The following is a 23,823-nucleotide window of genomic DNA, read 5'->3' on the forward strand; positions in this document are numbered from 1 at the left end:
AGCGTACTCCTGTGTTGTTGGACAGGAGACTGATTTACACAGGAGACTGACTGCCTGAGCTTAGACTAGCACTGGCTAAGAGAAAACTGACCAAGTTTCTCTATGCACAAAAATAAACACAGAATCTGTGGATCAATATCCTCTTGACTATTCATTGTTGAATTTCTAAGTCTTTTGGAGTTCTTGATTTGATCATTGACTCTTCACAACTAACTCTGTGTTAAGAAAAACATTAAAAATGTTTGAATACAGTAAGCTCAATTTTTGCTTTAATAATTATACTGTGAGAAGGAGATTGTGGAAAGTTAAAGATTCTAACATAGTAGTATAATACTCTAGTTACAAGAACCAGTTTCATTATCAAAAGTAAAAGGGGCAGAAATTTCCTTGTGCTCCTGTTCTAAACACATTATCATATTGTAATAATGTGAGTCTCTTTGCAGATACTCGCCTAAAATCTTCCATATATATATATATATATATATATATATATATAAATAAATAAACTGACTGCTGATGTTGGTCTGAACAATTTAATATGATACATATGTGTGTTTTGCTACAAGCAAGGACCTTATATGGCATATATGGAATGCCATAACCAAGTGGCTGGCATAGTATACAGAACCTCCTGTGCTGAGTATTGGCTGGAAGGTCCAAGTGAGATTCACACCGAAAAGTGGAAAATGATTGTGCTAAGATCCTTTGGGACTTCAGGATACAGAAAAGATGGCAATGGCTAACCCAACTTTGATATATTAGTGGTTGGTAAACCACAGAAGTTGATCATAGCGATAGATGTGATACATTTACACTTTTATCCAAAGCAAGTTAGTCATGGTTGAGTACAAGGTTTGAGCATTTGAGGGTTAAAGGTCTTGCTCAGGGGCCCAATAGTGGTAACTTGGCAGTGGTGGGGCTTGAACTGCCAACCTTCCAATTACAAGTCAAACACCAAACCATTGAGCTACCACTGCCCTAAGTAGTGCCAATGGTCCCAAGTGCTAGCAACATCAGGAAAAAGGAACACGAAAAGACTGAAGGGCGAGCTAGAAAACATGTGGAGGGTAAAGGCAACTGTGGTAACTCGTGGTAACTCTTGCACATCTTGAGTCTTTTCTGGTGTGATGCATGCCTACTTCAATCAACCTAGTGTTTAGTACTTGATCTTGTGCTGCTATGGTAAGTGCCTCTGCTGTCCTCCAGTCCTGCTTTTTCCAACCATTGGTAGGATATTCTTATCAGCTGCTGCTGCTGCTTCATCACTGGTACATTCCATAGAGGGGTTTATCCTGCCATGGTACATCATCTGCCTCCATGGTTTCCACATCCCCCATCTGACTGAAGCACTCTCTCATCAGCTTATGCTTGCCAGGTCATTGCTCAGATGTTTTTGTGGATGTTTCCTGCCTCACCCGGACAGTGCATCTCTTAGACTTTGTAGGCCATTTACCCCCTTCTTCCAGCTGTCTTTCAGCCTTTGGATTTTGCATGGAATACCCCATGCTTTTTGTGGCGTTTTCAGGTCTGGACATCAGCAGCTTCCAGTTCTTCTCTTGGCAAGCTTATTGTGTCTCCTGGGTATCTGATGACTGGCAAGGCTTTGAGCTTATTGTTCCTATTCTATCTGATAATTGGGGACCGGACCTACCTTACCCTGTGGAGACCCTTCTCATTTCTGCCTCATGGCTCCTGTGTGATTTTGTAGAATCCCATCCTCCAGGTCATATGGTTATATGGCCTTGTGGAAGTTCAGATCCCCCTGGCCTGATCACTATTCCTTTTTTTACCATCACTTGATCACACATCTCTAGCCTGAATTACATTCCTTGTCCACAATTTTACTGCCACATTTGCCTACCTCATAATGTGAGTGAAATTGTAAGTCGTTCTGGACAGATTCTGGTCTGGTGGATCAATGAGTTAATCTCCCTTTCTCTTTTGATGTACAGTTCGAAGTTTTGGGTGTGGGAATGTTTGGGTGTGTGCACATAAATGTCTGTGTGTAGTTATGTCCTCTACCTTCTTGAATATGTTTAGGTCCTGCATACTGTTTCTTCTAGCTATGTTCTCTGATTATGCCATCTACTTTTTTTGTAGACGAGCTGCAGAGTGCTAACCTGAAGCCTGGAGACACAGAGCAGGTCATCCATCACTTGCACAGAGAGCTACTGGAGGCCCAGGAGCTCGCCAACACCGGCAAGCAGAAATGTCTTGAGCTACAAGGTGCCTAACATTCTGGCAATACACATTTTTGTAATGGGATTAAACTACTTTAAAACACAAACCAAGTTTGGTTCAAGGCATAATTTTAATACCCACAATTCCAGCCATAAAAGAATACTCTCATTTCTAGCCATAATTTAATATACCCATTTCCAGCTGTAATTTAATTTGCTTTAATATTCAGGTTCTTTCCCTGGATAGTGCCTTCCCCTTGATTAGTTGACTTGGGTTTATTTAGATTGGCCATACTTTACGGAAACTCCTAGAGCTCCAAGATTCAGTTGAATGGCTGAAATATAAGAGGGTATTATTAAAGAGCATTAAAGTTAACATTAGAGGTTTTCTTCCATTTGAGGAGAAATTTGTAGAGTAAATTTGTGACTTAATGAAGTATTAACTCCTATGCCTCCAACCTCTGCAACCCCAGCTCTACTTGAGGAAGAGAGGAGAGCTAACCGGCAGCAGACCGACGAGTCTGCCAAGCAGATCCAGTACCTACAGAGTGAGTAGCAAACAAATGTTCTCTGCCACACTTTGCTGAGAACCAATTAAATATCAATCTGATCCATTTATATGGAGATGCCTATATGTGGTTAGGGCATGCTGATGTCTCTGTGGAGTGTTGCAATTTTATTTGTGCTGCGATGTTTATCATCAGTCAAATACCTGCAGTGCAGCACATTTTGTACACAAGTGCACAAGTTGATTTAGCTTCACTGGAGTATGTCAGTGTCACTCCCTGTGTCTTCAGTGAAGTTGTCAGTGACTCTCACTGTGTCTTCCTCCAGGCCAGCTAGCTAAGCTGCAGTCAGATATGGAGGCACTGCGTGAGCAGCGTGAGAGCACTATTTCCAGCACACGTGAGGAACTCTGCAGCGCCCAGGAAGAGGTGCTTGTCTTGCGCCATGCCATGGAGGCTGCCATGGCTGAGAGGGAACGTGAGATTGCCACCCTGCAGGGAGACCTGGCTGTTGTTACAGCTGAACTCGAGAAGTGGCGGAAGATGGCTGCCGAGTATGAGCAGGAAATCGGGGCCCTGCAGGCCAGCTTCCGGCTCCAAAGCGAGCACCAGGAGCGTGCCAACCACTTGCAAGGTACCACTCACTGATGCCTTTGGCTCCCCTTCCTTTTGTGATTTTTATTTTTTTTGTTGTTGTTTTATGCACCTCATCTAAAATCTCATTTCTGTAATGAGTTGGTGTTAATCCATACAGTTACACTTTCAGTGTTGGTTTTACATGCAATACTGCATAACCTTCTGGATTGTTCATTGCCATCACAAAGTCCTTACTGCTGAAACATTATAGTAAACAGAAATACTCATGACAAGTAGTTATTGAACAGTGGTATATGTACCTGTGGACTGTTATGCCTGTGTGTCGAACCAAGAAACCTTATACTGATGAGTCAATGAGTGCTTTACATGCATATCCTATTCACCATCCTCTGTCATCTTGTGATCAAAATTCAACAGGCTTAAAAGCATGATTTTAGTGTACATTTTCTGATTATTATTTTTTTTAATTATCTGCTCTGCTTGGAAATCTTAGCACATCTTATTGATGCACTACACGGAAAATGAGTAATGAAACCTCAACATCTACAGCATATAAATATTTAAAAATGAGGAAGAATCTCTGTTTTATAGAGTACAGCAAAAGCATGCCTCAGCATATTAATTCACATTTTCTTAATTCATACAGTGTCACCTTGTTTGCAAAATCATGTGCAAATGTGACATACTAACAATGCCACTGCTAGTAATTTTGTTCTTTCATTGCCCTTTGCATTGACGAAGTGCACCACTCAGAAATAAATGTCTGGACCTACGGCAGCATTCACTTGATTTTTCACACAACTATAATGTAAATAGTCATCAGCAAAACCACTATTATTTACACTTAGGGCCTAACAAAATAGACAACTCTAAACTCAAGAGGACACCACATGTGAAATGCGTGACAGGCACACATTTGTATCTGAGACACAGGCCTGGCCCTGACATTGAGACATCTGCCTGGTCATGCAGTGTAGGCTGACATGCTCACACTTGTTATCAGTTTGGCCTTCTCAGAGGGGATACATAGCGATACATAAATTATATCCATTTTTTAATTAAAAGGCCAGTCAGTTGTACCATTGGATGTATTAAAAGTCATTTTGACCTTGGGGGCAGTAAGAATTTGTGAAGTCCTTCTAGCAGATCATATTGACACAAACATGGGAGCAAGTGGGGCGGTGAAAGTTTTGCCATGCAAATGTATTCCTGGTGCTAGAATTTCATATTCATATTCACTTTGGCCATTCCAAATGAAAACATGTTAATTCCAACATTATTGTATTAATTTAGCTGTGAGCATTGGCAAGGCCTAATCCAACTTTCTGTAAAGCTGTTTTGTGACTACATCTACTATGAAATGCAATAAGCAAATTAAATTCTGAGCTGAAGTATGGTGTGCACCCCACCTCCACACTGTTTTGTATTCAGACGAGCTGGAGAAGCTGCAGGCTGAGGGCTTGTGCTTGCAGAAAGAGTGTGAGTGTCTACGCTCTGAAAAGGCCATCCTTCTGGAGAAATTGCACAGTCTGGAGGTGGAGCTAGACAGGTGAGATGGAAAAACAAAAAACAAATGAAATCCTTCTCTGGTATAACGAACCAAATGTTTATTTAGAAGTTTTCTCCTACAGCATCTAGTAATTCTTGTGTGAATTCAGACTGTATATTGTATACACTTTATACTCGGTGAAATGTAGTTAGATTTGGAGAAATTCTATTCCGCACATGCTTACTGATCACAGCTGAGAATGCAATTGGGTGTTCCAGTAAGTTTAGAAAGTTCCTACTGTGCTGACTGGGTGCCTTGTACACTACACCAACATCATTAAACATTGGTGACTGCTGCAGTAACACTAGTGACGTGCGCTGCACATTTATTCTTTTGCTGCTGTGCATCTCCAAGTGGCTATTGACCTGCTAAAACTAAAGCACTAGTTAAACTAGATCAAAAATTAAATCAAACGCTTGTTAAACAGTTTGTTCTGTGGGCAGGATTAAAAAAAAATTATTTGCTTGATTATTATGATTTTTAAAAAATATGCCTCCAAAAAATGTTTCCACGCTGCAGCTCCAGAGAGCAGAGTGCTACATTAAGTAGCAGCCTGAACGCTCTGGAGAAATCGCAGGGTGACCTGGAAAGCAAGCTGGGCTCCATGCAGGACCAGCACCAGCAGAGTGCCTGCAGGCTGAAGGTACAACTGACACAGGCTGAGGACCGCACCAAGAGTCTACAGAAAGAGGTACAAAAAGTTTTACAACTGTCTTAACCTATGTGGGTTTGTTACACCTTTTGGCTGTGTAGCTTCAATACAACTATTCAGGGAAAACTGTGAGAAGGTGTGATTTTCTATCTCTCTCTCTCTCTCTCCCTCTGTTTCTATTCATCCTCTCTCCCCCATCCCTTTATCTCTCTGTTGGGCTCTCACTCTTTGCCACCCTCTTTATGTCTCTCTCCTCGTAGTATGAGGACACTCAGAGCCAGCTATCAGATCTGCGGCAGAGGTATGACCGCACGGAGGAGGAGAAGCGGTCCATCCACCATGAGCTGGAGCAGTGCAAAGTCAGCCTGAAGCTGCTGCAGGAGAAGGGCCAGAATGTGAGTGTGCATACTTGCACTCTGGGCCTCTGGGCCCAGATGCATGTCTGTCTCAGAGCAGACCTCTGCAAATCTGCAGATGATCTTACTTTCTTTTTCAGGCCTTCTAATGGTTTGGCATAGATTGGTTTGCATTAAGTCCTCCTCAAGCTGTCAAAGTAGCATTACGTATTTTATATTTACTCCCAACAGTTTTTCTTTTTATCTTATATATGGGTATAATTTTTCAAAAGGTATTTTCATTTGTGTTTTGCTCAATATGAACCATCAGTACACTGATTTCTGAGCATGTAAAGCTATTTGCTTGAATTCAATTAGCTTCTGGGTTCATAAATTTTCTCATCGCTAGTTAGCTCAAAGTTGACATCCTGCCACCTTTATTTTTCATGGCACAGGAATTTGTAGAGATCAGGCCCCCTGTAGGAAACCTGCTTTGTGGGCAAGTCTTAAATATTGATTTAGCTATTAATGGTAGGGGTAAAATGAGCAAATGGGTACACTTTGGTTTGCTCTTTTCATTTGTTTTAAACTTGCCTTCTTTCTAAAAAAAAGAAGCTTCTGGAACTTGCTTACAGAATTTTTCCCCCCCATTTGTTCCCCGGGTACCCTACCCACTACCCTATTTATATATTTATTTTTGTTTGTTTGTCCAATCATCCATCCATCCATCCATCCCTCTACTATCTATCCATACTGATACTCAAACATTTGATACAGTATTAAACACTGCTCTCAAGTTACTGTCCAGTGTTTTTTCACAAATGATTGGTCAAGGAAATCCGACAACACCCCTCAAACTGGATATTTGAAGTCACCTTCCATCACTTTCCAACATGAGCTACATGTTCCACATCATGCTAATGCCACAATAGGTGTAGCTCATAAAACAGGAATTGCATGTGATGTTTAAGGTGTATTCCTAAAGCGATTAGTTTTTTTTTTTTAAGTGCTTTTGCTTCAAGCACTATCTTTTGAATAGTCTTTTAATTGTTCCTTTTTGTTTTATTCACAACCCGAAAAATAGTGTTCATACATGGTGACATGATCACCAAACTGGATCCTCATGGTGAAAAGTGGTGGTGGGGCCCTTTTAGCTGTAACACCACTTACAGGCTGTTACATTAATAAATGCAGTTTTGTTACCTGGTCTGTTAAATCCTCTTACTGTCTTGGTTCCTTATGTCTTGCTTGTAGACCTTGAAATATATCTGTGGCTGTCAAGAATTCAATTATTTTATGTTTGTGTTGATTTGCAAACAAATCCTTCCTTGTACAAGTTATATTTGAGTTGCTATGGATTTTTATTTATTTATTTTTGTGTTGCCACTTCAGACCCAATTTCTGTTGATTAGGCTAAAGATTGATGATTGTAATATCCCTTCCCTCCTCTAGCCATCCATATTGCAGCCTGTCCAAGCCATTTTCATCGGCCTTATCCTGGCTTTGCTGTATTGGTGCTTCGGCCAGTTGTGGTAGAAAGGTACCCAGCGCTCCTGTCGAGTCCATGTCCGTGTCTCCTGGTTTGGTTTGATTCCCTTTTTGTTTGTCCCTCTCCGCACTCACTCATCTTGTATACAGAAGTGCATGGAAGCAATAGCTCAACCATTTCTGCTCATGCTTTGCCTAAAATCCCTTTTTGGTGCTTGGCAACAAATGAGGAAGTTTTAACATTTTCCTTGTCCACACAATGATACTAATCAGTCACCCATTATGTTGTCTGTCTTGCTTGGACCACTGCTGTGTAAGTAAATCTCTGATAGGGTTTTTGGATTTCTTTAAAAAAATATTTTTTTTCCTTTTCTTTTTATATTTTTTTTCTCCTTTTTTGGGTTTTGCTCCTCTTTTTTGGGCTGTAATTAAAATTAAATACTTGTCTTTAGCGTTTTTTCATTCTTTGAGTTTGAAAAAAAAGATCTGGGTTTGATTTTAATTCCCACACTAATTTCTTTAAAGGTATTAGGTACTTCTATACATCTCTGCTCTTGCCCCCTCTTATTATTATGTATAAATGTTTTTCTCTGTTCATCCTCTTCATTCTCTCACTTTCACCCGTCTTTTTTTTTTTTTTTTTTCTCTCCTGCACTACTTTTCTTCTCTTTTTGACCCTAGACTTAGCTCCCCAGTTCCAGTGCTACTGAGCTGCTTGCTCTGGTGCTGGTATTTAAAAGGCCTTTGCTGACCCCGGTGCTGTTGATCTGTGTGCCTCCTCTTTTCAGAGTGGCTGGATGCCCTGGATGCCAATGGTTGCTGTGATGGTCGCTGTGTCGGCAGTGGTGTTGTACCCCTGCTTATCTAAGAGCACCTCTTGAGATAAATAACCAGTCACAACACCCATTCCTACCACCTTCTCCTGTGACCTGGACAACAGTGTGGCCCATCGCCTAGACCCCGTGTCAGTTGTAAGGCCATTTCTACTCCAGTCTCATTACCTCCAGTTCCAAAAATTCAACCCCAGGGACTCTGCCATGACAGTAAAAAATGCAAATGTACATATTATAGAAAAAAAGGAAATAAAATGTGTATGTTCTATCTATATATATATCTATATATATATATATATATATATATATATATATATCTATCTATCTATATATATATATATATATATATATATATATATATATAATGTGTGTGTATATATATATATATATATATATATATATATATATATATATATATATATATATATAAAATATATTATCTGCTTTTTCAGTTAGATGGGAATCTCTATTATTAAAGTGGCCTAAACTAGGCTTTGTTCCTGATGGGTACCAAACATTTTCTCTTCTGTTTAGTTCATGTTTTCTGTGGTTTGCCATGTTAGATGTTAATGTGGTATTCCAAATAGATGTAAAGCCAAATTAAAATCTTAAATGATGGGGCACAAAGAGGTCAAGTGCCTGATTTGAACTACTACTAGATGCGTGTTAACACTCACACAGACAAATTCTTGTCCTCAGTGAAGTTCCACTCATGCTCCACTAATGTGGCGTTTCATTCGACTGAATGAAATGCCTCTAAATCGTTCACAGTTCTCTGTGCTGTAATTGTGTGTTCCATTCGACATGTTCCAACTGATGACCAGCACAGTAATGTCATTGTATGCTATTGTTGTTCACTTTGCATTGTGTACTTTAAAAGCAAATGTTCCTGTCAAAGACACTACAGTACTTAAGTCATTTTGAAATTCAGATTTCTTGAGATGTAGAACTCTGGTCAATGTAAGATGGTATAAAGCATTGACTTGGATATATTGTAGCTTTTACCAACACTCTTCAGCCTTTTGGACTTGGATTGATCAGTTGGGCACTTTGAGTTTTGAGTATTTGGAACTCATAATTGGAACAATTTTCCATCAAAGAGAACTGCAGTACTTTTACTGTAAACAGGTTTATTCTGTAGTACCTTTTGAAAAAGGCTCTGGAATCTTGCTGCCTTATCTGGGGTTATAACATGGGGTTCTTTTTCTCTTTGTCTTATAGAATAAATTGGATACGACAGCTTTGAGCGGGCAAAAAAGTGCTAAACTGTGCAGTGTCACTACTTGAAACATGTTCAGTAATTACTTTTTATGGTGAAGGAAATAGAAGGGTTAATTTGTTTATTGCTTTCAGACTGGAATCAATGAATGGAAATGAGCAGTGTATGTGTTGGAGAGAATCACTGATCTGTGTGTTGCTGGTTCACATTGCTGCGCTGTAAATAAACTCAGTCATGGAGCAACAGCTTAATCTCTTCACCTTTTTAGTAAAGTTATTGCTATTTTTTCAGTCACAGCCAACTTTAAAAAAAATAAATAAATAAAACTTCAGAAATTAAGACAAATGCAAAGCATGGTGTAGCATAGGGGTTAATTGAAAATTTCTCAAGAGCATCAGAACACGTTCTTGAGCATGCTTTTGTTGTGAATGTGGACTTTTAATATTCTTTGCGCTGCTAGAAAGAAAGTTAAGGAGACTCCATCTAGGCATTTTATTTCTATGAATGTATGTGTATATAAATACATAATGCATAATATTACATACATGGTATTCAAAAAATAAAGTTGAATATCAGTGACACTGGTCCCATCCAGCGCTTGTTGCAGTCAGTTTTCAGTGACTGAGTGGGCCTTTAGTTGAGACCTATTTTGGTTTGAGGAAACTTCACAAAATTGATCATTTTAGTTTTGTCACCAATTCTTATTTTTTCCCCACCTAATCTGTGCTTTTTTCAGTAAATCAGTTATTATACTTTCAAAGAAAATATTATTTCTGATCATTCACATCCAGTGCATGTTTTTCACCTAGAAAAGTTTGCTGAACAGAGGTATTGTTTATAAAAATGTTAGTCAGGCTAACATAAATGGTCTCGTAGTACACTAGCTAAATATGCTAGTTAAAAAGAAGTTACATATCATTTTCATAGACAGGTTAAAGACTTGTAGTGTAGTGTACTGTCTAATTCTGGAATGTGTTTTCTGATTTTGGAGTATGTAGCTTATACTATTTTAGAGTTTTGTCTGCGCACATTAATGAATCAATGTAACTACCATGGTGATATTCCAGAACTATTAGGCCAAAGGAATTTAAAAGGGGGAGGTCCTGGGCTTGGGGTATAGGATCTACAAACTGCCCAGTTACAACAAGCAAGCCAGTTGGTACACAGCATTCTGCCTGTAAATAATTTTGTTTGCAAATATTGTTTTGAGAAGCAAGAGTTCAGAATTACTTTTCTTAATTGTTCAAATTCTATTTTGTAAAGATTGTCAAGTTATTATAGTTTCTGGCAAACGGATAAATATTTGCACTAACATGATGTGCATGGTTTTAATAAAACAACTTTTAACTCTCCTCTGCTAGTTTCCTTTATTTTTCATTAATTTAGGCCATAAATGTTGTAAGCAGACAATGTTTAAAAGGTCTTGAACCTTTAAAACTTACAATAACCATTTTTATAGATGCCGTTTTGTATTGTGTTAATGGGAAGTCCTTGCTTTATTCATTTGGAAAAGTGTTATTTTTATGAATTCCCCACCACCACCACCCACATGTCGTCTGCAGGGAGCATGATGGCCCAGACTTGTCATGTTGTATGCGAGTGTGACAAGTCAGAAAGATGCCAGAAAATAGGGGTTCATGTCTAAGGATTAGTTTTGCAACAGATACTTCAACAGGGCTGAAAAACAATGCCTTTGCTCAATCTTTGTCATCGAGTAGCACCCTGTGGCCTGTGCTCTGTTGAATCATGGTCACAAGATGGCAGTCCCTCAAGATGGAACTTTCAACGGTGGATATTATGTTGTATTTGTTTTGCCATAGTACTAGCCTACACCCTCATCTTTACAAATGTATCTGGTGGTAGTGTTGATTTTATAATTTTTTTATTTTATTTTTTATTTTTGTTTGTTTTGTTTTAGTGACAATCTGGAACTCTTGCTGTTAGTACCATGGGATTTGTTTTAGTAGACTAACCATAAACTTGAGATACCACACTTCAAGTATACAGGGAGAGGTTGTCAGAGGAACAATGGCTCATTTGCAGTTTATCGTATCTGTAACTAGCCAAGAGACATTCAACAGTTCAACAAACATTTCTGAGTCCTATGTGATATAATCTCTGAAAATGTGATGGTATGCGACAATGACGCTGAGTCAGAGTTCTCTTACTAACAGGAAGTTCTCCACCCCATCTGATAACGCCCCAGGTATTCTGACATGCCCTTGGCCTGAGATTTGAGCTGTCTCTCTCAGTCTCAAAGATTCATTGTAAGCAGTTAAATTAGACCATGTCCAGAGATGGCACAATCATTTCCTTTTTTTTTTTTTTTTTCACAGCATGACCCAGAAAGGCTTAGATAGCTGAATCATAATTGTCAATAAAACAAATGACACCTAACGGATAAATGAGGGCTCAGAAAAGTTGTATTCTGATCAACAAGATGACTAAAAAGGTGGTTTTTGATGTTCACCACCATGTGATTTGACATATAATACTTCAGAATGAGAGACCGAGAACAGAAACTTATCTTCAGTCTCTCCAGTTCATTGATCCGAAAGAAATGTTGACATTCTTCTCTATATCTAAAATGTACAAGGCTTAGCATTTGATTTCCCTGTACATTAAAATCCATGACATTTGCGACCTGTAGACAGACCTAAACAGACTTTGGGTATCTTCCTTGGCAAATCTCTGGAAGGGCAATAGTGCAAAAATTCTTAGTTTTTTGGTGCTGCTGGTTTTTTGGGCTGCTTCTTTGGGGCTTCTCCTGTACAGAGGTGTCCTCTGTACAGTTCAGAATTCATCCATCTGCTGCAGTAAAAAGATCATAAAAATGTCAATGTGCTAGTTCCACTTCTTTAACAGCCATACATGTACTAACTATTGAACTACCTTCATCATATTTCACCCTTGAAAATTGATCATAAATCATTCTTTCTTTCCTTTCCATCACTTTGGTACATCAGTATTCTCATTTGTTCTTTAGACCTTGTGCCATAGGTCTGCAGGCTTTTATAGGTGTAGGTCTTATAGGTACTAGTAAACTGTAGCATTTCTTGTTCTTGCTTCTCCATGATCATTTCTAAAAATGAAATTACAATTGAGTTTCCACCTTTTGGTCCTTACAAAAGTGGAAACTACTTTACATACATATGGTCTAAATCTGATAGTCTGATAACTTATGGACTGAATTGTGTATCATGTATCACTGGATGAGGAAATGAAAAAGTCATTTAATTATATAGAGTGGCCAACAGGTGTATCCTAACACTGAGGGCAGTTGACTCCGGTCCCTTGATGAAATAATAGAGGATGGAGCCAGACAGACGGGGGAGACACTTGCGTGAGCACCCCGAGGAGTTAGGCTATGATTGAGACACACTGCTTAGACGAAAAAAGGTGAGACATTTATAAGCAAATCCTTCTGGCCCATTCATTATCTTTGATGAGCCAAATAATACGTCACCGGTGCTATAATGAAATGTCAGGTGTTTTCAGAGATGAAATGGGACTGAATACCTCTGACAAGCAGTAGGGTAGTAAAATGTTGGTGACTAAAGCTCTGCTTACAGTATTTTTTTTCTTCTCTAATGAGATCAAATGAGCATCATAGGGACATTTTTTAAAAAATAAATAAAACAGCTGTTTGCTGATGTATTACAGTGAGTATGGTGTATATTTGTCCTCGTTTGCATAGTGGTGTAATGCAATGCTCACCCACCCAGGTGCCTAGTCCTAGCAGAGTGTTCACTGCTGGAACTCTCCAGAAAGCAATTAATTGAAAAAACTTTTCAATTAGCTTTTACAACTTCCCCGTTATGAAAAACTAAGTTTACATCACATTAACGTATAAGAACACAGCGGTCCTATAAAGCTGAAGTTCATTATTAAACTACACAAAAATGAAAACTTTTCAGGTGTGGTTAATTGCAAAGGTGACTGCTTAAGGAAACGGGCTCGTTCCATGGCCATTCTAGAGAACGGGGAAGTGGCGTCATTCTCGTTTACACTGCGCAGGCGCAACCGTCCAAGGGAAAAACGCTGAGGATTGCAGGTCGGAGAACTCATTCACTCTTCGGGAGCAGGCACACTCATCTTAGAAGGCAACATAACTGAACTCAAGAGTTTAGCGACAGGAGTACAAAATGCCAGCAACAGAGAAAGACCTGGCTGAAGATGCGCCGTGGAAGAAAATCCAGCAAAACACCTTTACTCGCTGGTGTAACGAACACCTGAAGTGCGTGAACAAACGGATAGCTGATCTACAGCTAGACCTGAGCGATGGTTTAAGACTTATCGCCTTGCTGGAGGTTCTTAGCCAAAAGAAAATGTACAGAAAATACCACTCAAGGCCCACCTTTCGACAGATGAAACTGGAGAATGTATCAGTTGCGCTTGAATTTTTGGATCGCGAGAACATTCGCCTTGTTTCAATAGGTATGCTAACTTCTGTTTTCTCCTTAATATAGGCTATACTATAGCTATTTACAAAAATAGCTTTTCCACCAGATCCATAACACCACGTTATCCTCGAATTAATTTGATGTCTGTGAAGATTTACCTGTCTGGTAAAGTCTGACCTGACAGCCCATGTTTTGACCTGAAATGAGCAATGTTGCATAACATTTTTGAAGTACACCTGCCTGTTGTTCTTGCTCCTTCACCACAGTGCACCGAATACCTTTAGGTCATTCCTTGCTATAGGCCAATTAAAAGTAAAATTATACTTGCGTACAAAAACATGTAGAATATAAAACATTAGCCAAAATAGTAAGACCTGTCAAGTTAAAAGAAATTCCTGGTGGTGTATGAAAATCACTTGAAAAAGGCTGTTGGTCACGCAGAATTTCCCCCATCTATTGAGATTAAGATGTAACAATATTTAAATGGATTAGTACATTTTTGCACCAACCCAGAGATTTATTTACTCATTCACTTATGTTTTCCTTAGTTTTCCCCACATTTAATTAATAACACAATCTAATGTGTGCTTCTCATTCCAATTGCGTATGAATGTGTACTTCTGAACACCAGACTTTGGTCTTTGGTAATGTTTAAGCCTGGAATGAATTTAGTTTGCTTCTAATTAAAGACTTTCTTTCCAATTAAGTTGCCCCTGACTTGAGTTTGTTTATGCAGAGGAAAACCTGAAACTTTGGAGCTCTTTCCTCAGAAGGAATACTAAACCACCTTGCTTTCTAAGGTTGGTCCAGCGACAAACATTGGCTTCTTGCTTTCTTTACCTGATTTTATTAACCTTGAAGGCTCATGGTGCATCAAGTGTGTGTGGTCTTCACAATATTCAGATTCCTCTGCACAGCAAGAACAGAGATATGAGAAATTGTTCATGAATGAACTATATCTTGAAGCAGGTCCTTATCTCTGCAGGAATAGGCTAATAACTGATTGTCATAGTTGGGTTACTCCCTTGAGCAGGAAAAGTCAGACTTTGTCATGGCAAACTTCTGATATTTTGGTTTGAGCACTTTTGAGAGTTTCCAAAGCAGTTTTATGTGCTCCCAGCATCTTATCTGTGTGAAATACTTGCTAGTAATTCAACCTTTAGTGACTGACACATTTTACATTCATCCTAAATACTTTTCAGTTATTTGAACTGAAATAGTGGGGGGAGGGGTTGGTCCATACCCCAGATCATATGCTAGATTCAGTTTTGGGAATTGCATAATACATGTTGAATTGTGTGAGAATCTACTGGTATTATTAATTGGTAATTGGCTCTTCACCTTGGCTTACCACCTTGCCATGTGTTGTTTGATCAGTGTTCTTTGGAGTAAAGCTATTTTTAAGCTGTTTACATGGTGGTGCTTATAATACTTGTATACACAGGAAGCACATGGCTGGAGTTCCATTAGTGGGATTTGCATACACATCCTGAATGATGTCTTCCTGTCCAGAGGCTACCCACATGTTTAGTATTCCTAAATTATAAATATAGACTGGTGCTTGGAAAGGATGACTCTTCCCAGCAGGATCAATACACATCCTCTCCGTCCATTGTTTCACAAGGCCCAAATGTCCAAAGATCTACAAGCTGTGTATCTGAATAAGGATTGTAAAAGATGGATGTCTGAGCTTCTGATTTGTCTTCCTTGAGTAAGGTGTTGGTCTTTTCACCAAACTATAGACTCTGCACTCTTCATTCAATAAAAGTCTATAGTTGCTCTCTTGCATGCATAGTTATTGCAAACAGCCATGCTTAACCTCATTGAACATATTTCATTCAGCATTCAAACTGTCTTAAAATAGTTTTAGGAAGTTTGTGTGAAATGTCTGGTCATCTTCTATAGACTTCTACATGGCATGATTTTTGGCACTGTTTGTAAACCAATAACCAAACACGACAATGCCCTAAAACAATTTTGATCAATGTTCAAATATTTGAAGTTTCACACTGGAATATTCCATTAAGCACAGTCCTCAATTTTTATTTTTTTTTTACCAGTGAAGGGCGTCACTTGAGGGAACCTGACAAAATCAAAAGCTAGACAAGATTGAGGACACTGGTTTGTCTCATTTTTCATATTCACAGATGTTGTGGGTTCATCTCTGCACATTCATGCTAATCAGCATATAGATATTAACTATTTAAAAATGCTTTTGACTGCTCATGCTCTGTGCTGACTGAAATGTGCTGTTTATCAAAACAACTTTTTAATGTGAGGAAGGTGCATTGAGCTGCACAAAGTCCTTGCTGCCTCAGCATCGAACCAATGCGTTTTCTGTTGTTTTCACTTTTGCATTGTTTTCAGTTTGATCTTTCCACCACTGATCAGTAGCAATATAAGCCTGTAATTGGAGAGAAATGGCCATGACATCACTTGCTGCTCCAGTTTAAAAAGCCAAAGTGCTTTCCCCATCTGTTTTTATGTAGTGGTCAGATTGGGGGCAGGCCTAAGTCTGGTGTATTTGGCTGTAGGTCCCAGTCCTTGTGTCTATTGGCTTTGGTGTTTTTACTGTTCCAGGTTGTCTCTCGTCCCCCACTGAATGAGGAACCACATGTTTCGTATACATCTCTTCTGAAATGAACTGTAATCAGCATGTTTTGAAAAGCAGCCCTGCCCCAGTAGCAGTCCATAAACCCCAACAATGGTCTACACAGATGCAGGCAGGGAAGGGAGAGGCAAAAGTGTACACCCACATTGTGCTTAGTATCAAAATTCGGTTTAAAGCTTTTCTGCCCCATTGCGTCTTCTGGGCTTAACCTAAACTAATGTATGTCTTCGGAAAGAGCAAGTCATGCTCATGGAATTTGTTGGGTATTTTTAATCACCACAACAACAGCAAGCCACCACAGGCATTCAGTAAATCAAACCATGCGAAACATTTAATTTCCAAAGACAAGACACCAAATCCGCAGGACGTCTGTTTTTGATGTGTTTACAGTTTTAAGGATAGATTTCTTGGGTGATTAGATGGGACTTTACCTTTTTTGGGATGTAGTTGTGAGATGATAAGGATTTTTGTGGATACTCTTGTGGTGTATTTTTTTTTTTTTTTTTTTTTTTTTTTTTTTTTTTTAAGCAGAAATTGAAAGATTTCATCTACAGATTGTCATGTGTTAACTTGGGTTACAATAACCTTATTACTGTTACTTTTTAAGACCATAAGTTTTCTGTCTTAAATCATTTCTGCGTCTCATTTGGGTCATGATTGGTCTTTTGTGCAAGGCAACATTTCATATGCTGGTCCTTGGTAGGAGTGTTTTGTTTTTGCTAGTTGAGCTGCATGTCTTGAGTTTTTCATTCAGTCATGGAGGCATACACATGAATAGTATTATCTCTGTATTCTGACTCAGGGAGAACATCACCCTCCCCGAGTGTGACTGACGAGGCGGGTTTGTGAGTTTCTCCGTATTCCTGCCACCATCTCCTCCTCTAACCAGAACATAACTATCTTGCAGTTGTTCCAGTGGATACATGTGAAATGCCTTACCAGTGTGCTAAGTAAAGTGCTGCTGGAGCACCTACAAGTTTGTCCATTGCTTTTAAAGCAGTAGTATTTAGGATGAACATTTCTCTCCCCTCCCCTCCCTCTGTCCTCTCTCCTGCTTGAAAGAGGGCCTTGTCTCTCTGGATTAGTGTCCAACAGAACAGGGCTCCATGCCTGTCAAGCCAGTATGGAATGCAGTTGATCGCCCAAGGTTCGCTCGTCAAAACAAATTGGATAAGTGAGAACTCGTTTTAATGAGAGTTGCTAGCTGCACTGGTTAAGTAATGTCACCTATTACACACCAAGTGTCGCCTGAGTTTGCTGTTGTGATTATTATTATTATTATTATTATATACATTTTTAAAAATGTATTTAGTATCTTGCAAGGACCCTTTCTGCTGTTGTACATATACACCACATGTACTTCAGCCTTTTTTGAAATATTCTCAGAATGAAAATCAACTTGTAGGCCTCAAAAGTGAAACTATGAAGCCTTGCTTCATACACTTGAGGAAAGGATTCCTCAAGTTTTGGAGAACATGCTATGTGGACTGATGTGGCAAATATGAAGGAATTCCTCTAGTTATTATCACTCATCAAATCCCAATAAGATTTTGGCAGAAAACTGTACAGGAGTTACTTCTCTGACTTTTAGAATGGGATGTTAACAGCAAGATGACCTAGAATAGCAGCAGTTTGTGTAACACCATATTAGTTTTGTGTACACCCTAAAGTGAAGACTTGCTCTGTTGTGAAATGTGCGTTCACTTAAATGAACAGTTTCAGATCACAGCTTTTGGCATCAGCTTGAGTTGCAGGATTTTTTGTCAGTGGAATTTTTGTGCTTTTTGTTTACAATTTGCAACTGTAGAAACTGAAGCATGAGATTTTGCAGTCAGTGTGTGTACTGTGATGGTAATTATTTCTGGTGTTCTATTCAATATCTGGTGAATTCTTTTGATTTTCTTCTAGTTTGCTTATAAAATAACACAGCACTGAAATCTTTTCTAGGATTTGTTGTATGGGTCATGTCTTCATTCCTGCTTCAGCCCACCCACTTTATGACCCCAGTTCTTACCTGAAGCCAGTCCTTCAATAACTTGTCTTACTAGATTGTCATGTACTTTTTGCAGTGTTTGTCTTATGGTGAGCTTACGTGCATGTGCGCGCGCACACACTTGCCTGCTTCTGCTTTAACAGCAGAAGATTTGTCCATCTCATTATAGGAAGCCCTGTAACATTCCATCAAAAGGCTTAGATCCACCATCTTTACCCTGCTCGTTCTGAATTATTCTGCTCCAGTAAAGTTCTTTTAGCTTTAAGATTTGTCACCTTTCTCTGTGGCTGAATGATTACAGTAAATAATGAAGATGGCTCTTGTTTTGTGGTTGGCTTTTTTAAAATTCCATCTTCCAAATGTGAACATTTCAGAATTTTTCATTGTCTCCTTCTCATTGCCCTAGTCACGAACTGAGGTCTCACAGGAAACGCATGCTGTCAGCATGGCAAGTGAAGACCATTTCTGTGTTGTTCATACTGCACGGAATAACCTTAGAAAAGTCTTGGTCTTTGCTGCAGGCACAGGAAATTCCTGCCCTTAATCTTATTGACATCATTGGTGAGCTCATGGTTAGGCTAAATGCAATAGGTGCCTTGAGAACCACAGAATTGTGTCTGTCACATAGTTAATTGATGGAATTATTTATTTATTTTTCCCATAAAGATTTTCTCTTTTCATAAAGGGCTGTCAAGTATGTGGGTTACATCTGAAAAGTATTGCATTGTAGTTACAGATAAGTCTTTTCCTTGCACCAAACTAAAGGGTTGCAAATAGTTTTCTTGTAGCTCTGTCTTGCTCCCTGGTTTCAGCATTCTTTCACCAGCTTGAACAAACCAATCTGTCATGCTGTTCTTTAGACCCATTCAGTGGGCCAGTATAAGATTAAAGTTAATATTTTACATCTTCTCACGCACCATCTGTGCTAGGCTCTGTGCTTAATAGCACAGTATCTAATGACCTCATCTCTGCTTAGCATTACACAATCACACCCTGCTCTGTAAACCTGCATGTCTACCGCAGCTTATGTTTTTTTAAATGGTTTTGCTCTGAATACGATGGGGGGGGGGGGTCATTCCAGAGGGGGGGCAGGGGGTCATTCTTGTGCAAACCTGGTTTCAAATGATAAAGCACTTTTACCTTTCTCATTTCAAGTTCAGTTGAACTGCCATTTCCCGAGGTTAAAAATGGGTATTTGTTGCTATAAGGCTAAAAGACCTCTTCAAAATTCACACAGTCATGATAGCAAAAAAAACAAAACGCAGCTGAGGAAAGAATTCATTCAAAGCACTTGGGCTCCAGACTTGATCTCGGGCTGAAATCCTTGTGTTTATTAAGGAATTGTTTCCTACCTTCCTTCAATCTCCCATTGAGTGGTACCAGTGGATGTTCTGTCATGATTGTGATGAGAACAAAATGTGCAATTTGTCATAAAACACTAACTTGAGATTTGCAAGTAGTTATACACAGATTTCCTACCTACTGTGGCTGTGACAAACCAAGATGACGGGCGTAAAAGTCTTTCCAGTCATCAGAAGTTTAGAGGCAGAGTTCTATAAAGGATCAACATTCTATTTGTCAATTTTTCATATTTTATCCTATGATACTTTGGGGTAGATTGTCCATTTTAAAATGCATGTGTTTCATCTGATTTATGTGCCAATTTTGCTTCAGCATTTTTAGACAGTCTTAAGTTTTCACTGGGATTAGGTCACTTTGTCTTTTATAGTTTTGCCTAAACTTTAATTTTGTCATGAGCTTGTTTTCACCCCTGTAAAGAGGCATTTCTAACTCGCCCTAGTTATGTCCGTTGCTAATATGATGTTACAGTACAAATAGCTCCTGGGCCCTGCTTGACCTTTGCTTCAAATTATGTAATGTGAAACCTAATCAGACTCAACAGAAAAATTACAGCCATGTACCAATTTACTCATATCTTGGACCAAAGAACCCAAGGTGTGAAAACCTCTTAATTTGCTTACTTGATCATAATGCTTGCTTTTTATTGTGAGTTTTTCCCCTGGCTGTTTGCTTGGCTGTGAATAAATGTCAGTCTTGTTACACAGAGGTGTTCGGTTTGCCCTTTGTGCTGTTACTGAGAAGTCTGAAGGTTTTCTAGCAGCTTCTGTCTCTTGTCCTTTTTCTTTCCCCATGCTTCCTCAAAGGGTAGTTCTGAGATTACACTACACTATAATGCATACAGGCTTACTTTGTATGGCCTGAAGTTCAGGTAACCTGACATTCAGCCAGGTAAGTTTTGTTCTTCCACTCTGCCATGTGGGATTGTTTACGCTGCAAGAAGAGTATGGTAGGGTGGTTGGACCTCAAACACTGTAGGGAGGATGCAAAGTAGTTTGTGTGGGCTTTTTCTTCTGTGGTTTGAATAATTAATCTGGTTTTTATAACTGATATAAAACAAGTAATTAGAAAAATGGTGACATTTTTGATGAAGTGCAAGACCCATCAACATGGCTCTGCTGTTGAATGTAAATGGTCAGTCTACTGACATGGTGAGAACACTAATTAGATTTGTGGCAGATGTAAAATGAAGGGTATAATGGTGTCATGTTGAATGTAGAAGTATGATTGCTGCCCTTTTAAAGCCAACCTCCTTTTCTAGAGCTAACCAATTGAACTTATTTGAAAGGAAGTAGTTAAACAATCAGCACAACCTCAGCTGCTGTTACTATAGGAGGGATTTTGTCTTTTGGCAGATAAGAAACCCAGGCTGCATTTAGGTGTAGAGCTGGGTTTCAATCCTTATCTAAATGCATTAGAGGATATCTTCAGAAACCTTGAAGTCCTAGGTGTGACTGCTAACTTTGCAGGAGTTTAGTTCTTTAGACCTCCCCTCTCAAAGCGTTGCCTTGTGTTTAAGCACATACATGTATTTCAATGACTATAGTCCTCATAAATGTAAACCCTCATGATTACTTCCAGCCCTCCTCTCTGGATCCCTGCCCAAATCAAGCAGCTGCCTGTGATCCCTGGCCAGTGTTGGGAAGTGATGGCATGCTCCTAAAAATCCACACATCTTGACGCCACCATCCCCACAACAGAGTCCTCTGCATGCGTGGCTCCCATCTTCCTCCACCTCGTCAACAACCTGCTGCTCAGAGTGAATGTGTGTAATTGAGATTTATGCCACAACATAAACCATATGGTGACCTCCCACTGGTTAAGTGGGAACATCTTTTGCACTTCCACCATTAGTGAGGTCATTCTTCTGGAATAAGTGTATGCAACAATAAAAGCATGATGATGATGATCTGAGGGTAGGCACTCCAAAGAGCTTCCTTGCAGTTCAGCATAGATGAAAGGCTTTTGATTTGAATATATATACAAAATAATCTTGTAAATGATTGGTGGTGGTGCAGGAGTTGAATAGGCGTGGCAGCAAGATTTGGTAATTTACAGCCCCACATAGCCGGGAATGGGGAAGTATACAGTTTGTAGCCTGCCTGTTGTTTTGCACTGGCTCCACAAAGTTGTTGTGGAGAAACTGTTGGTACACCTAGCTTCACTGGTCCATGGTAGCAGTGTTTGGCAGGTTTCACCAATTGTGTTGAACGCATTCAGCTGTATCCAGTCGGTTCTCATTTCCCATTCCACGTCTTCCACTCTTACTTGTGGGTTGTGTTTCTGGGAGGAGTATAATGACTTAATTTAAGGATATTACATGTTTTAGGGCTTCCATAAGGCAAATGTTGCATTATCTTCTCCGTCCAGAACTAAATGCTATGCCAACCAGATCCGCGTAATGGTAAACTGTCCAAGTGATTTGGGGCCAACTGCATTGCCCACTGGGGACAATGAGGTGCACAAGTCTAGTCTTGTGTATGTAAAATCATTTTCGGTTGGCATGCAAAAATGCTCTACTTGTGGTCTGTCTCTTTCGCATAATGATAAAAATGTCCATGATAAAGATGCTAAACCTATGCAGAACATTTGTTAACAGGTATTATGCTTTGCACTTTTATTAAAAAGTAGATTGCATGCATTGAATAACTAACTAATTTGTTGTGGGTAGAATAAATGCTTATGGGCAAGCTATATTTTAACTTCTTTTAATTTGGGCCATGTGTTGGCACCTACTTTTCACTGCAGCCCTATAGAAAAGCCGAGCTAAAATGCATTTGGTCTTGTTGCTGTGCGCATATAAATAAATAAATAAATAAATAAATAAAATAAATTAAAATGTCAGGGCATCAGAACGGAAGTTGCTAATTTTCATCTAGTGAATCGAGTCGCCTCATTATTAAAGATTTGACGGTGCAATAGTTGAACAAAGCTGCAATAAGTTTGCCCTTGGTTTGATGGAGACCTCCTGAATAATCTAGATTCTGACTGGTCTGTTAATGGGGAGTCTATGATGAGACACTCTTGTTCAGATGTGTTTCTAATTGTTTCCTCATGGAGGGGATGGTGTTGATCTCGTATACTAAGAATGCCCTCTATAAGGTAAAAGCCCACATTCCCTAGCCTAGCCTAGATGGCTGCCAATGAGGTCACTGCTGGGAGTCCAGACTATGAGGTACAAGAACGGAGGGCTTTTAGGGGGATGATGCACCCATGACCTTACCAGCATTGGCTGCTGCCAAAACCAGGGGCCCTGCAGATACTGTGGCTTCAAAATGCTTTAAAGTCTCTGAGGACTTTGTGGGAGAGGCAGGTTTTATTAATTACTGTGTTCAGTGTCTCATTCAACTGTGCTTATTTTGAGTCTAAAAGATTAACTGGGTTCCTGAGCTTTAACAAATCCAGCATTGTAACCCCAGTTTTTTTCAGACATTTTTCAGTTAACACTTTCAGAATTACCAAAAGTAATAACTTTATGTATCTTAGTAAGAATGCAGCTGTTGGGTGATGACATCAGCGATGAGACAATGTGCAACACTACAGGAAATGAGCAGCATTATCATGGTTCATTAATGCCCTTTTTCTAATTCAGATTAAGGAGGTGAAGTCTTCTAAATTCAAGAGGTTTGCAGGTGGCTCTCAAAAAAATAGTTAGCTTTGCACAAAGTTCAATCTGGGACACAGTGTTGGGAGTGACCTGCTGCTTTTGGCACAGATCTTGCACCCTGCCAGCACATGCCTGCCACATAACCAGGACTGTCAAAAGCCTCAATTTCTTTTCTTCTGAGCTGTAATAAGTGACTGGCCTTGTCTCTCTCCTAGTTTACAGGCTTGTGGATTACATTGGTCAGCCAGGAAATTTTAGTGTGGCAATTTGTCAATGCAGATTGGAAATTTCTTGTACCTTTTAAACAGTGTGAGATTCTTCTGCTCTGATGGAGGCTGTGTCAGTCTAACAAATGAGAACTGGCATACACTTGCAAACAGACAAACTCAGCTGTGATTATTTTTACCCTCTTTTGTTTTACAGTCGGTCCAAGATCATAGTTGCATCCTGTTTACGACTTCCATGTGCATTCAGGACCACCCAACAAATTT

The 23,823-nt window shown here is 39.4% G+C and overlaps 2 protein-coding genes across 8 annotated transcripts in view; both read left to right on the forward strand.

The window, feature by feature from the left end:
• Positions 1-10,714, forward strand: part of slmapa (sarcolemma associated protein a) — a 55,722-nt gene extending 45,008 nt beyond the window's left edge. For 2 of the 4 annotated variants that reach the window (XM_035520236.1, XM_035520238.1), the window contains 7 exons: positions 2,101-2,226; positions 2,654-2,728; positions 3,015-3,320; positions 4,715-4,832; positions 5,352-5,523; positions 5,745-5,879; positions 8,096-8,409. In XM_035520236.1, coding sequence (XP_035376129.1) covers positions 2,101-2,226; positions 2,654-2,728; positions 3,015-3,320; positions 4,715-4,832; positions 5,352-5,523; positions 5,745-5,879; positions 8,096-8,188 — 1,025 coding nt within the window. In that variant the 3' untranslated portion in view covers positions 8,189-8,409. Of the gene's footprint in view, positions 1-2,100; positions 2,227-2,653; positions 2,729-3,014; positions 3,321-4,714; positions 4,833-5,351; positions 5,524-5,744; positions 5,880-7,271; positions 7,360-8,095; positions 8,410-9,361 lie in introns of those variants that run through there. The other 2 variants (XR_004775358.1, XM_035520237.1) reach the window with 2 other exon arrangements.
• A 2,693-nt stretch (positions 10,715-13,407) lies between these two features.
• LOC113572410 (filamin-B) overlaps positions 13,408-23,823 on the forward strand; it is a 55,284-nt gene continuing 44,868 nt past the window's right edge. For all 4 annotated transcript variants that reach the window (XM_027001936.2, XM_027001937.2, XM_035520182.1 and 1 more), the window contains exon 1: positions 13,408-13,796. In XM_027001936.2, the coding sequence (XP_026857737.2) occupies positions 13,505-13,796 (292 nt within the window). In that variant the 5' untranslated portion in view covers positions 13,408-13,504. The remainder of the gene's footprint in view (positions 13,797-23,823) is intronic.

The sequence above is a fragment of the Electrophorus electricus genome, chromosome 20 (assembly GCF_013358815.1).
Source record: "Electrophorus electricus isolate fEleEle1 chromosome 20, fEleEle1.pri, whole genome shotgun sequence".
NCBI lineage: Eukaryota > Metazoa > Chordata > Actinopteri > Gymnotiformes > Gymnotidae > Electrophorus > Electrophorus electricus.